The 12,434-nt window shown below is 48.1% G+C and overlaps 2 protein-coding genes across 6 annotated transcripts in view; one reads left to right on the plus strand and one right to left on the minus strand.

Moving 5' to 3' along the window:
- LOC141073862 (uncharacterized) overlaps positions 1 to 10,697 on the minus strand; it is an 84,939-nt gene extending 74,242 nt beyond the window's left edge. For 2 of the 5 annotated variants that reach the window (XM_073561393.1, XM_073561384.1), the window contains exons 1-2: positions 10,550 to 10,697; positions 10,176 to 10,325 (exon numbers count right to left, since the gene is read on the minus strand). In XM_073561393.1, coding sequence (XP_073417494.1) covers positions 10,176 to 10,325; positions 10,550 to 10,576 — 177 coding nt within the window. In that variant the 5' untranslated portion in view covers positions 10,577 to 10,697. The remainder of the gene's footprint in view (positions 1 to 10,175; positions 10,326 to 10,549) is intronic. The other 3 variants (XM_073561369.1, XM_073561379.1, XM_073561400.1) reach the window with 3 other exon arrangements.
- A 122-nt stretch (positions 10,698 to 10,819) lies between these two features.
- The window catches only part of LOC141073571 (uncharacterized), a 700,581-nt gene continuing 698,966 nt past the window's right edge, over positions 10,820 to 12,434 (plus strand). Inside the window, exon 1 of the mRNA XM_073560887.1 lies at positions 10,820 to 10,895. The gene's annotated coding sequence lies outside the window, so the exon portion shown is untranslated. The remainder of the gene's footprint in view (positions 10,896 to 12,434) is intronic.

Consider the following 12,434-nt stretch of genomic DNA (forward strand, 5'->3'; position numbering starts at 1 on the left):
CTGGGGAGATCTGAAGCACACAGTTCATGCTAGACACCCCAGGAATTTACAGGAACTGGAGGCTTTTTGCCAAGAAGAGTGGGCAGCTTTACCATCTGAGAAAATAAAGAACCTCATCCACAACTACCATAAAAGACTTCAACTGTCATTGATGTCAGAGGGGGCAATACAATGTATTAAGAAAATGGGTATGTAAACTTTTGATCAGGGTCATTTGGATGTTTTGGGTTGTCAATATGATGTAAAAAGAGAAAACACAGTAGTTTGACAGTAAATGTCTTCACCCAACCACTAACGAGGAGTGGAAAAAAGTTTTGGTGTTATTCATATTCTGTGAAAAAAGGCCAAGAAAGCAAGAATTCTGCCGGGGTATGTAATCTTTTGAGGACAACTGTATTCCCCATTGTTTTAGCGTTCTCATTGTGGGGGGACAAGGTAAAAAAATAGAAAGACATGTTTTTGTTGAGAAATTGAGGGGGCAGTTGTGGCAATAAATTTGCCATTTATTTATTGTTATCGTCATCAATGACGTCCATAGTTAAAGTGTTACAGCATTTCGTCTTACTGGGCCTGATATTTAATTTGTGAATAGTGGCTGAGGTCAGGTCAAGCTTGAATAATCCTATTGCTGAGGCTCTCTCTCATTCAGTGGAATAGTTTTCAGGATCTGGCACCTCAAGCGGATACAGTAGTACTGGCGTGTCCGGCAAAGTTATGTAATCTTCCTTGCGGGCAGTAAGGGATTTGTTTTTTAGGTCGTTATCGGATAGGACATGGGCGCATTACGGCTGGGCTTGGAACATTTGGAGAACATCGCTAAGGGGGGAATTAGAGGATGAGAGTAGGCTATTGTTGATGGTAGGGCATTGACGGGAAACGGGTTGGTCTGTTACAAAATTGAATAAACTGATGGCGGGACAGGCCTTTGGTTTCAAGGTAAGAGGTCTTAATGATTGGACAATGTCCTGTTGGAGGCTAGCGGACGGGAGAAGTCCGGTTTCTTACGAGGAGTTGTTACTTGTATGGCTGGTCCATACAATCAGGGCAACTGTTACCACCCACCTTTCATGTCTACCTCTTTCCTCATAGACTGTAAGCTTGCGAGCAGGGCCCTCATTCCTCTTGGTATTTGTTATGATCTATGTGATTATTGTTATGCTGTAATGTCTAAAGTATTGTCTGTACAAATCCCCTCTGAAATGTAAAGTGCTGCGGAATATGTCAGCGCTATAGAAATAAAATGTATTATTATTATTACTTATAGGTAGTCAGTTGATAGTGTGTTCATCGCAATGGGAGGTAGACCTTTTTAAAGTGGCCTTTTCGTTGACTTTCTTTCGAGCTTTCAGTATGGGTGAGTTGGTCAGCCTCTCCAGAGTTGAAGGAGGCTTGTTGAGGGAGGACGTGGATGTTTACAGGGATAAAGTAGTGGTTGTCCTCCGTTCCTTTAAGACGGATGTTAATGGAAAAGGATGCAGGGCAGTATTGTTCAAGGTTAGTGGCTTCCCACTATATCCAGTGGGTTGTATAAATGTTTTAAGGGTCGGGGTGGCTTGCTGAATGACCCATTGTTAGTCGGTGTGGATGGTTCATTCTTACAGTCATATGTAAAAGTTTGGGCACCCCTATTAATGTTAACCTTTTTTCTTTATAACAATTTTGGTTTTTGCAACAGCTATTTCAGTTTCATATATCTAATAACTGATGGACTCAGTTATATTTCTGGATTCAAATGAGGTCCGGGGACGGGGCCTTGCCGACCAACGACGTGCAGCGTTACCACGTTGCGGCACGTTTTTAACCCCCGCTGCCTGCCGCCTTCCCAGAAAATTTAAAGGGCCAGCGGCAGGAAAAAAGAGGCTGACCGGCCGCCGCAGCAAGCGGCCCATAACTTCATGAAAATGGCGGCCCAGCGGGAAAATGCCCGGTTGGGTAAGTGGCCAATCCAGGCCTGGTTGTTCAATAATAAAAAGAATCCTCTCAAATACAACTTGCCTAATAATTCTGCATGCGGTGTATAGTGAAAAACTGAAAACGTGATACAGTCATATGTAAAAGTTTGGGCACCCCTATTAATGTTAACCTTTTTTATTAATAGCAATTTTGGTTTTTGCAACAGGTATTTCAGTTTCATATATCTAATAACTGATGGACTCAGTTATATTTCTGGATTCAAATGAGGTTTATTGTACTAACAGAAAATGTGCAATCTGCATTTAAACAAAATTTGACCAGTGTAAAAGTATGGGCACCCTTATCATTTTCTTGATTTGAACACTCCTAACTACTTTTTACTGACTTCCTGAAGCACTAAATTGGTTTTGTAACCTCATTGAGCTTTGAACTTCATAGCCAGGTGTATCAAATCATGAGAAAAGGTATTTAAGGTGGCCACTTGCAAGTAGTTCTCCTGTTTGATTCTCCTATGAAGAGTGGCATCATGGGCTCCTCAAAACAACTCTCAAATGATCTGAAAACAAAGATTATTCAACATAGCTTTTCAGGGGAAGGATACAAAAAGTTGTCTCAGAGATTTAACCTGTCAGTTTCCACTGTGAGGAACATAGTAAGGAAATGGAAGAACACAGGTACAGTTCTTGTTAAGCCCAGAAGTGGCAGGCCAAGAAAAATATCAGAAAGGCAGAGAAGAAGAATGGTGAGAACAGTCAAGGACAATCCACAGACCACCTCCAAAGACCTGCAGCATCATCTTACTGCGGATGGTGTCACTGTGCATCGGTCAACAATACAGCGCATGCATAACGCCTTTTTGTATGACCAAACAACTCAATCTTTGTTTCATCAGTCCACTGGACCTTCTTCCAAAATGTAACTGGCTTGTTCTAATGTGCTTTTGCATACCTCAGGCGACTCTGTTTGTGGCGTGCTTGCAGAAACGGCTTCTTTCGCATCACTCTCCCATACAGCTTCTCCTTGTGCAAAGTGCGCTGTTCAAAGCTCAATGAGGTTACAAAACCAATTTAGTGCTTCAGGAAGTCAGTAAAAAGTAGTTAGGAGTGTTCAAATCAAGAAAATGATAAGGGTGCCCATACTTTTGCACCGGTCAAATTTTGTTTAAATGCAGATTGCACATTTTCTGTTAGTACAATAAACCTCATTTGAATCCAGAAATATAACTGAGTCCATCAGTTATTAGATATATGAAACTGAAATACCTGTTGCAAAAACCAAAATTGCTATTAAGAAAAAAGGTTAACATTAATAGGGGTGCCCAAACTTTTACATATGACTGTATCACGTTTTCAGTTTTTCACTATACACCGCGTACAGAATTATTAGGCAAGTTGTATTTGAGAGGATTCTTTTTATTATTGAACAACCAGGCCTGGATTGGCCACTTACCCAACCGGGCATTTTCCCGCTGGGCCGCCATTTTCATGAAGTTATGGGCCGCTTGCTGCGGCGGCCGGTCAGCCTCTTTTTTCCTGCCGCTGGCCCTTTAAATTTTCTGGGAAGGCGGCAGGCAGCGGGGGTTAAAAACGTGCCGCAACGTGGTAACGCTGCACATCGTTGGTCGGCAAGGCCCCGTCCCCGGACCGCAGCAGGAGGAAACCTGCTCTGTCTCTGGCGGCCGCGGTCATTTTTAATTTGAGCGTGTGGCGTGGGCGACCCATGATGTGAGTGACTCAGGCGAGGCGAGCCTCCACTGTGCCAGCCATTCCAGAATTGCACACACACTGCACGATGTGAGAGGGCGGACGTCACCTGCGAGCTGGCCGGGCTGAGAGGAGCTTCTGAGATGAGGTCAGCAGGGCAGTGGGCCGGGGCAGGGTAGGATCTTGCCTTGTTGTCGTGTCTGCAGTCGCTCTGAGGCACGGTGAGTTGATAATATTGCCCAGCTTAAAGCTTGACACAGATCGGGTCGCACTGTCAATGATGTCTGCAGTAATAGTGTAATATATAGCATGACATATTACACTGTATAACACATCCGATGTCTGTACACAAAGTATAACATATATTAGGGATATAATATACTGTGTGCACAGACATCAAATGTTATATACAGAGTAATATGTGACTGCTCTAATATCTGATGTCTGTAGCCACAGTATACAGTAGCGTAGCTACCATGGTGCAGCTTGTACGGTTGTCCCGGGCCCCCGCGCTCAGGGGGCCCATCCAGAGCTACACTGCCCTTACTGTAATTAATCAGCATGTACAATGCACATACACAGTTAAAGGGAATCTGTCACGTCATTTTTCGCATATAAGCTGCGGCCACCGCCATTAGGGGCTTATCTAGATAAGCCCCTGATGTAACCTGAAAGATAAGAAAAACAAGTTAGATTATACTCACCCAGAGGCGGTCCGGGTCTGATGGGTGTCTCAGGTCTGGATCCTTGCGATAACGTCCTCTTCCTTGCTTCGTGCCACGCTCCTGCGTAGCCGTACTGATTTGCCCTGTTGAGGGCAGAGCAAAGTACTGCAGTGTGCAGGCGCTGGGCCTCTCCGACCTTTCCCGGCGCCTGCGCACTGCAGTACTTTGCTCTGCCCTCAACAGGGCAGAGATTTACGCCTGCGCAGGAGCCACAACAGAAGCAAGTAAGAGGACGTCATCTCATGAAGATGGGAGGCACCGGACCCGGACCGAATCGGACCCGGACTGCCCCTGGGTGAGTATAATCTAACTTGTTTTTCTTATCTTTCAGGTTATATACTCCGGACACTGTTGTCTCGTGGATGGCTTTAAACTCATTCGTGCGGACAGGACAAGGAAGGGCGGTAAGAGGAAAGGCGGAGGGCTGGCGATATTTGTGAATGATAGATGGTGTGACTCTAGGCACATCGTGGTCAAAGAGCAAACATGCTGTAAGGACATTGAGCTATTAGCTGTGGGCATGAGACCTTTTTATTTACCGAGGGAACTATCGCATGTAATCATGATAGCTGCATATGTCCCCCCTTCTGCGAAAGCTGATGCCGCCACTGAGGTCCTACAATCCACAGTGAGCATGATGCAGTCCCTTCACCCCCAAGCACTCCTTCTGGTTTCGGGAGACTTCAATCATGTGTCTCCAGCATCCATACTACCCAGTTGCACACAGTATGTTACCTGCCTCACTAGAGACAACAAAACATTGGACTTGTTCTTTGCCAATGTGAGAGGGGCATATGCCTCGTCAGCCCTACCGCCCCTTGGAAAATCGGATCACAACCTAGTGCACCTCCAACCCGTGTACAAGCCACTTGTACAGAGAGAACCTGCTGTCACTCGCACAGTGAGGATATGGACTGAGGAGAGTGATGATGCTCTGAGAGACTGCTTTGAAACAACCACTTGGGAAGTGCTGCAAGATTCCTATGGTGATGACATGGATGGTCTCACACACTGTATAACGGACTACATTAATTTCTGTGTAGACAACACGGTACCCACAAAAGTAGTGAGGTGCTTCTCTAACAATAAACCATGGATCAGCCCCGGAATAAAGGCTCTTCTCAAAGAGAAGAAGTTGACCTTCAGATCAGGTGACAAGAGCAGGCTGAGAGAGGTTCAGAAGGATCTGAAGTATCTAATCAGACAGGGAAAGACTAATTATAAGAGAAGGATTGAACTGAAATTATCACAGAAAAGGATCCATGAAGTCTGGGAGGGTCTAAAGTCTATATCTGGGCATAGACAGACTGTCTCCAGGATGGTTGTAGATAAAGAGGGGCTTAATGAACTTAATCTATTCTTTAACAGATTTAATCACACACTGGCTGCTCCTGCCCCTGCATACCATTCACACCTCTCTGCTACAATAACCTCACCCCCTGCTGCAACTTGTCAACTGAGCCAGGGTCTGTTCTTCACAAGTACCCAGGTTGCAAAAGAACTGAATAAGATCAAAGTTTTGAAGGCAGCAGGTCCTGACGACATCAGTGCAAGGCTAATCAAAACCTGCGGGCACCAGCTGAGTGAGATCATTACATATCTGTTCAATATGAGCCTGAGAATGGGTATAGTACCACAACTGTGGAAATTATCGTGTGTGGTACCAGTTCAGTAGAAACCTTATCCGAAAGAGCTTAATGACTATAGACCTGTAGCATTGCCATAACTCCTGATGAAGGTACTAGAGAGATTGGTTCTCACACGTCTCCTTCCTCTAGTGAGCTCAGATATGGACCCTCTCCAGTTTGCCTACAGGCCGGGCATTGGTGTGGAGATGCCATTATCCACCTTCTAGATAGGACTCTCACTCACCTGGAGAAACCTGGGAACACTGTGAGAATAATGTTCTTCGATTTCTCTAGTGCTTTTAACACCATACAGCCAGGTCTACTGAGAGACAAGCTGGGCCTTGTTGGTGTGGACCTCCAACTCTCCACCTGGATCCTTAACTACCTCACGAACCGACCTCAGTTTGTAAAGGTTCGGGACAGTGTGTCAGACACAGTGATCTGCAATACAGGGGCACCTCAAGGTACAGTTCTTGCCCCTTTTCTCTTCACACTGTACACTGCGGATTTTAGGTGCAACTCATCTAGCTGCTACTTGCAGAAGTATTCTGATGACTCTGCAATAGTAGGCCTCATCACAGGAGGAGATGAAAGAGAGTACAGAGATACTAACCAAGCTTTTGTGGAGTGGTGTCAGAGGAACCACCTTAGGATTAATTCCGGGAAGACCAAGGAATTGGTGGTGGACTTTCGCAAGGGCAAAAATCCACCAGTAGTGGTGAACATTCAGGGAAATGACATTGAGATAGTCGACACCTATAAGTACCTTGGTGTGATCCTCAATAATAAGCTTGACTGGGCCCATCACTTGGATGCAGTGTACAGGAAGGGCCAAAGCAGGTTTTATCTGCTCAGAAGGCTGAGAGCCTTCGGAGTTAGAGGGGCACTCCTTGCATCCTTCTTCAACTCTGTTGTGGCATCAGTCATCTTCTTTGGTGTGGCGTGCTGGGGTAGTGGCATATCAACCAGGGACAGGACTAGGCTGGACAAACTGATTAGAAGGGCCAGCTCTGTCCTGGGATGCCCCCTTGACCCAGTTCAGGAAGTAGGCGACAGGAGGATACTGGCCAAGGTGAGCTACATGGTGCAGAATGATTCCCATCCCATGAATGAGACCGTGACAAAGATGTGCAGTACTGTCAGTGACCAGCTACTTCATCCTAAATGTGAGATGGAGCGCTATCGAAAGTCCTTCCTTCCTGCTGCAGTTAGGCTGTATAACCAGCACTGTCCAAAACGGAGAACGACCCAAACAGAGAACTGATAGATCCAAAGTTGAGACAGTCCGGTTACATTTTTTTTTTTTTTTCGTATATGTACCTACCTACTGTCAATGTAATGCCTTTATGCATCTATATCTGTACTTGTTCCTGCCTTGCTGCTATAATGCTCTGAATTTCCCCATGGTGGGACGATTAAAGGATTATCTTATCTTATATCGGGGGCTTATCTACAGCATTACAGAATGCTGTAGATAAGCCCCTAATGGTGGTGGCTGCAGCTTATATGCGAAGAATGAGTGACAGGTTCCCTTTAAGCCTTGCAGTAGAGCAGGGAGACACGATCTTCCGGCACTACCGCTCTCTGTTCTGTAGACGTCAGATTGCTTTATGCCTCAGGTCTACAGAATGACGCACCCTGAGGATGTCAGAGTTCTGGTGCAGTGTTGTCATCATGCTGCGCCTGGACTCTGATGTTTGGTGCGGGAGTCGGTGCTGTTACAGCACATTGCCTTTCCACTGAATCCTGGGTTACAGAGTATATTTTTTTTTTTTTAATTAAAACTTGTGGTGTCATGTGGGGGCATCATAAACAATAGGGGAACCTTATACATAGTGTGAGGGACCCCAAAACTGTGTGGGAGCCGTCATAAATTTTAAGAACTATTTCAGCAGCCATTATATAGCTTGTGGACTAATGCAGGGGCCATTATACAGTTTGGGAGCTAATGTTGGGGTATCACTATACAGATTGGGAGCTCATGTGTGGGGCATTGCACAGTTTCAGGACTAATGCTGGGACCATTATACAATTTGGGAACTAATGTGGGGGAGCATTATACTGTACAGTTTGGGAGCTAATGCAGGGGCCATTATTCAGTTTGGGGACTAATTCAGGGACCATTATACCGTTTGGGGACTAATGCGGGGGGCCATTATACAGTCTGAGGGTTACTGTGGGATTCATTATTTTGGGGGAGCAGTGGGGACATCATGCTATGTGTAGGGAAGCTGTGGGCCCTTCATACTTTGTATAGCGGAGCTGTCGGACCACCATACTGAGTATAATGGAGCTGTGGGACCATCATACTGTGTATAGTGGAGCTATGGGACCACCATACTGTGTATAGTGGAGCTGTGGGCTCATCATAATGTGTATAGTGAAGCTGTGTGACCATCGTACTGTGTATAGTGGAGCTGTGGGCCCATCGTACTGTGTATAGTGGAGCTGTGGGCCCATCATATTGTGTATAGTGGAGCTGTGGGCCCATCATACTGTGTATAGTGGAGCTGTGGGCCCATCATACTGTGTATAGTGGAGCTGTGGGCCCATCATACTGTGTATAGTGGAGCTGTGGGCCCATCATACTGTGTATAGTGGAGCTGTGGGCCCATCATACTGTGTATAGTGGAGCTGTGGGCCCATCATACTGTGTATAGTGGAGCTGTGGGCCCATCATACTGTGTATAGTGGAGCTGTGTATACTGTGTATAGGGAACTGATTAAAGATATCAAGCTTGATATATTGCGGCTTTGGGCAATGTTCCCTAGGGTTTTGGCAATTTGGTCGGATAGCATTCCCAGGAGGATTTGCCTGTGGGCTCAGTCTATTGTGGGGGAGAATAAAGCAAGAATTAAAGTAAATAGGGCAGTGTCTCGCTTTATGGTACGGAACGGTGCGGTGGTGGTGTGCCATATGGCACTGGAGTCTGGTGAAGGAGAATTTTGGAGGAAGGATGGAATTCATTTGAAAGCATTTGGCATGGACATGTGATGTTTGGCGGTTCAGGAGGGTATTGAGAAAGGTCTGAAGGTGTGGCGGGACATAAATGTTTAAGGGGTCAGAACATTTATATTTGTGGCATGGGAGGGATGTCCTCGAAGTTGATGGAATTGGTTAATGGTGGATTGGAGGGGGATCTCAAGAAGCTCTGGATCCCCCCTGGGTGGATTCATGTAGACGGGTGTTAAAATTATCTACTGGTAGGGATTATAAGGAGACACGTAGTTAATGGTTTTGGATATTGGCCAGGTTCGTTAATAGCTGCCTGTGAACTGGTGCATAGCAGCTAGAGGTAAGGCTCGATCTGGGGCCAAGGCGGAATTAGTAAACTTGCGGTTTACAGTTTTGGGGCTTCGAGGACCACCCCTTCTGGGAGGTTGTTTAAATTGTTTTGCATTAAATGCTAATAAAAGGTTGCTGTGACTAATTAATCCAATCTAAGGGCCCCGTCACACATAGCAACTCACCAGCGATCCCGACAACGATATGATCTTGTCAGGATCGCTGGTGTGTCCCTACATGATCGCTGGTGAGCTGTCACACAGGCAACTTCACCAGCGGATTAGCACCAGCGACGACGAGCGCTCGCGTCGCTGTGTACCTTAGTTACCAGCGCGCTGGTGCAGGAAGCTGGTAACCAAGGTAAACAGTGGGTTTCTAAGCGCCGTGCGGCACTTAGAAACCCGCTGTTTACCTTGGTTACCAGCTCCCTGCATCAGTGCGCTGGTACAATAACTAAGGTACACAGAGGGTTTCTAAGCGCCGCGCGGCGCATAGAAACCCACTGTTTACCTTGGTTACCAGCGTCCAGCTCGCTGGTCTCCTGCCTGCCATACGCAGCGATGCGTGCTATCCAGCGGGAGAACAACGATCCAAAAAAAGTCCTGGCCATTCCAGCACAATCAGCGATACCCGGCAAGGGGGCCAGTCGCTGATAGGTGTCACACAGCGATCTCGCTGGTGAGATCGCTGTTGCGTCACAAAACTTGTGACTCATCAGCGATCTCACAAGCAAGATTTCTGTGTGACAGGGGCTTAATTGTGGTGTCTTTATTTAGGCTTCTATTACAGAGATTAAGGAGATAAGGAGGATACAAAGGTAAGAACTAAAGCTCACGAGTCATGAATACACTCATGTCATGTCAATCTGGTATTCCCATAGATAAGAATGATGTAATGTGACGTCATCAGAATCTCTCACCTCTCCAGTAAGCCGGAAGAGGATCTCTAGGGTGAGGTGTAATATCCTCTCCGCCATCTTGTCCCTGTCCCTCTCCATCCTTGTAGGGTCACTCAGGAGAATTCTCTTATATAGACGATCTCCACTGAGAGGATCCGATATTGTAGGGACCTGAATGGGGAGAAGATGGCGATGTAACATCATAAAGATCCCATGTAAGAAATCTCCGGAGCTGTTACCGGCTTCACATGATCACTACATCCAGTCATGGCCCCGTCCTGCCCCCAGTATAACACACAATCCCATTATAGGCACATACAGAGATTTATCACAGGCTCAGCACTGAGGGGGTTAATGTCCCCTGCCCCCATTAATGGGGACTCTCCAGCACCTACCTCCACCTGCAGAGCCACACACCACATATATGGCTGTGACTGAATCCTAGTGTGTGATAGGATCTGGTGACTTTCTCGACTAGCCACTAGGATTTGGCTTTCTCACGTGGAACCGGCTGTACCCTAATGTGCAGAGTCCCGGTGCCCCCCAGGACTGAGTCCTGTCCCCTCTATCACACAGTCCCTGCTCCCCCATTACCGCTCACCAGTGCAGACTTCTCCTCCAGCTCTTACATGTCACCGCCTCCTACAAGCGCCCCTCCTGCCCCTTCCCAATGTAGTGATCATGTGACGGTGACGTCATCACAGGTCCTGGCAGTAAGATCTGGACGAGAAGTCTGCACTGGTGAGCGATAATGGGGGAGAAGGGGCTGTGTGATAGAGGGGACAGGACTCAGTCCTGGGGGGCACCGGGACTCTGCACATTAGGGTACAGCCGGCTCCACATGTAAGAGCTGGAGGAGAAGTCTGCACTGGTGAACGGGAATGGGGGAGCAGGGACTGTGTGATAGAGGGGACAGGACTCAGTCCTGGGGAGCACCGGGACTCTGCACATTAGGGGACAGCCGGCTCCACATGTAAGAGCTGGAGGAGAAGTCTGCACTGGTGAACGGGAATGGGGGAGCAGGGACTGTGTGATAGAGGGGACAGGACTCAGTCCTGGGGGGGCACCGGGACTCTGCACATTAGGGTACAGCCGGCTCCACATGTAAGAGCTGGAGGACAAGTCTGCACTGGTGAACGGGAATGGGGGAGCAGGGACTGTGTGATAGAGAGGACAGGACTCAGTCCTGGGGGGAGCACCGGGACTCTGCACATTAGGGTACAGCCGGCTCCACATGTAAGAGCTGGAGGAGAAGTCTGCACTGGTGAGCGGTAATGGGGGAGCAGGGACTGTGTGATAGAGGGGACAGGACTCAGTCCTGGGGGGCACCGGGACTCTGCACATTAGGGGACAGCCGGCTCCACATGTAAGAGCTGGAGGAGAAGTCTGCACTGGTGAGCGGTAATGGGGGAGCAGGGACTGTGTGATACAAGGGACAGGACTCAGTCCTGGGGGGGCACCGGGACTCTGCACATTAGGGGACAGCCGACTCCACATGTAAGAGCTGGAGGAGAAGTCTGCACTGGTGAGCGGTAATGGGGGAGCAGGGACTGTGTGATACAAGGGACAGGACTCAGTCCTGGGGGGGCACCGGGACTCTGCACATTAGGGGACAGCCGACTCCACATGTAAGAGCTGGAGGAGAAGTCTGCACTGGTGAGCGGTAATGGGGGAGCAGGGACTGTGTGATAGAGGGGACAGGACTCAGTCCTGGGGGGCACCGGGACTCTGCACATTAGGGGACAGCCGGCTCCACATGTAAGAGCTGGAGGAGAAGTCTGCACTGGTGAGCGGTAATGGGGGAGCAGGGACTGTGTGATACAAGGGACAGGACTCAGTCCTGGGGGGCACCGGGACTCTGCACATTAGGGTACAGCCGACTCCACATGTAAGAGCTGGAGGAGAAGTCTGCACTGGTAATGGGGAGCAGGGACTGTGTGATAGAGGGGACAGGACTCAGTCCTGGGGGGGCACCGGGACTCTGCACATTAGGGTACAGCCGACTCCACATGTAAGAGCTGGAGGAGAAGTCTGCACTGGTGAGCGGTAATGGGGGAGCAGGGACTGTGTGATAGAGGGGATAGGACCCAGTCCTGGGGGGCACCGGGACTCTGCACATTAGGGTACAGCCGGCTCCACATGTAAGAGCTGGAGGAGAAGTCTGCACTGGTAATGGGGAGCAGGGACTGTGTGATAGAGGGGACAGGACTCAGTCCTGGGGGGGCACCGGGACTCTGCACATTAGGGTACAGCCGACTCCACATGTAAGAGCTGGAGGAG

The sequence above is a fragment of the Dendrobates tinctorius genome, unplaced genomic scaffold, assembly GCF_039654945.1.
Source record: "Dendrobates tinctorius isolate UK_male_01 unplaced genomic scaffold, ASM3965494v1 ptg000014l, whole genome shotgun sequence".
NCBI classification, from domain to species: domain Eukaryota; kingdom Metazoa; phylum Chordata; class Amphibia; order Anura; family Dendrobatidae; genus Dendrobates; species Dendrobates tinctorius.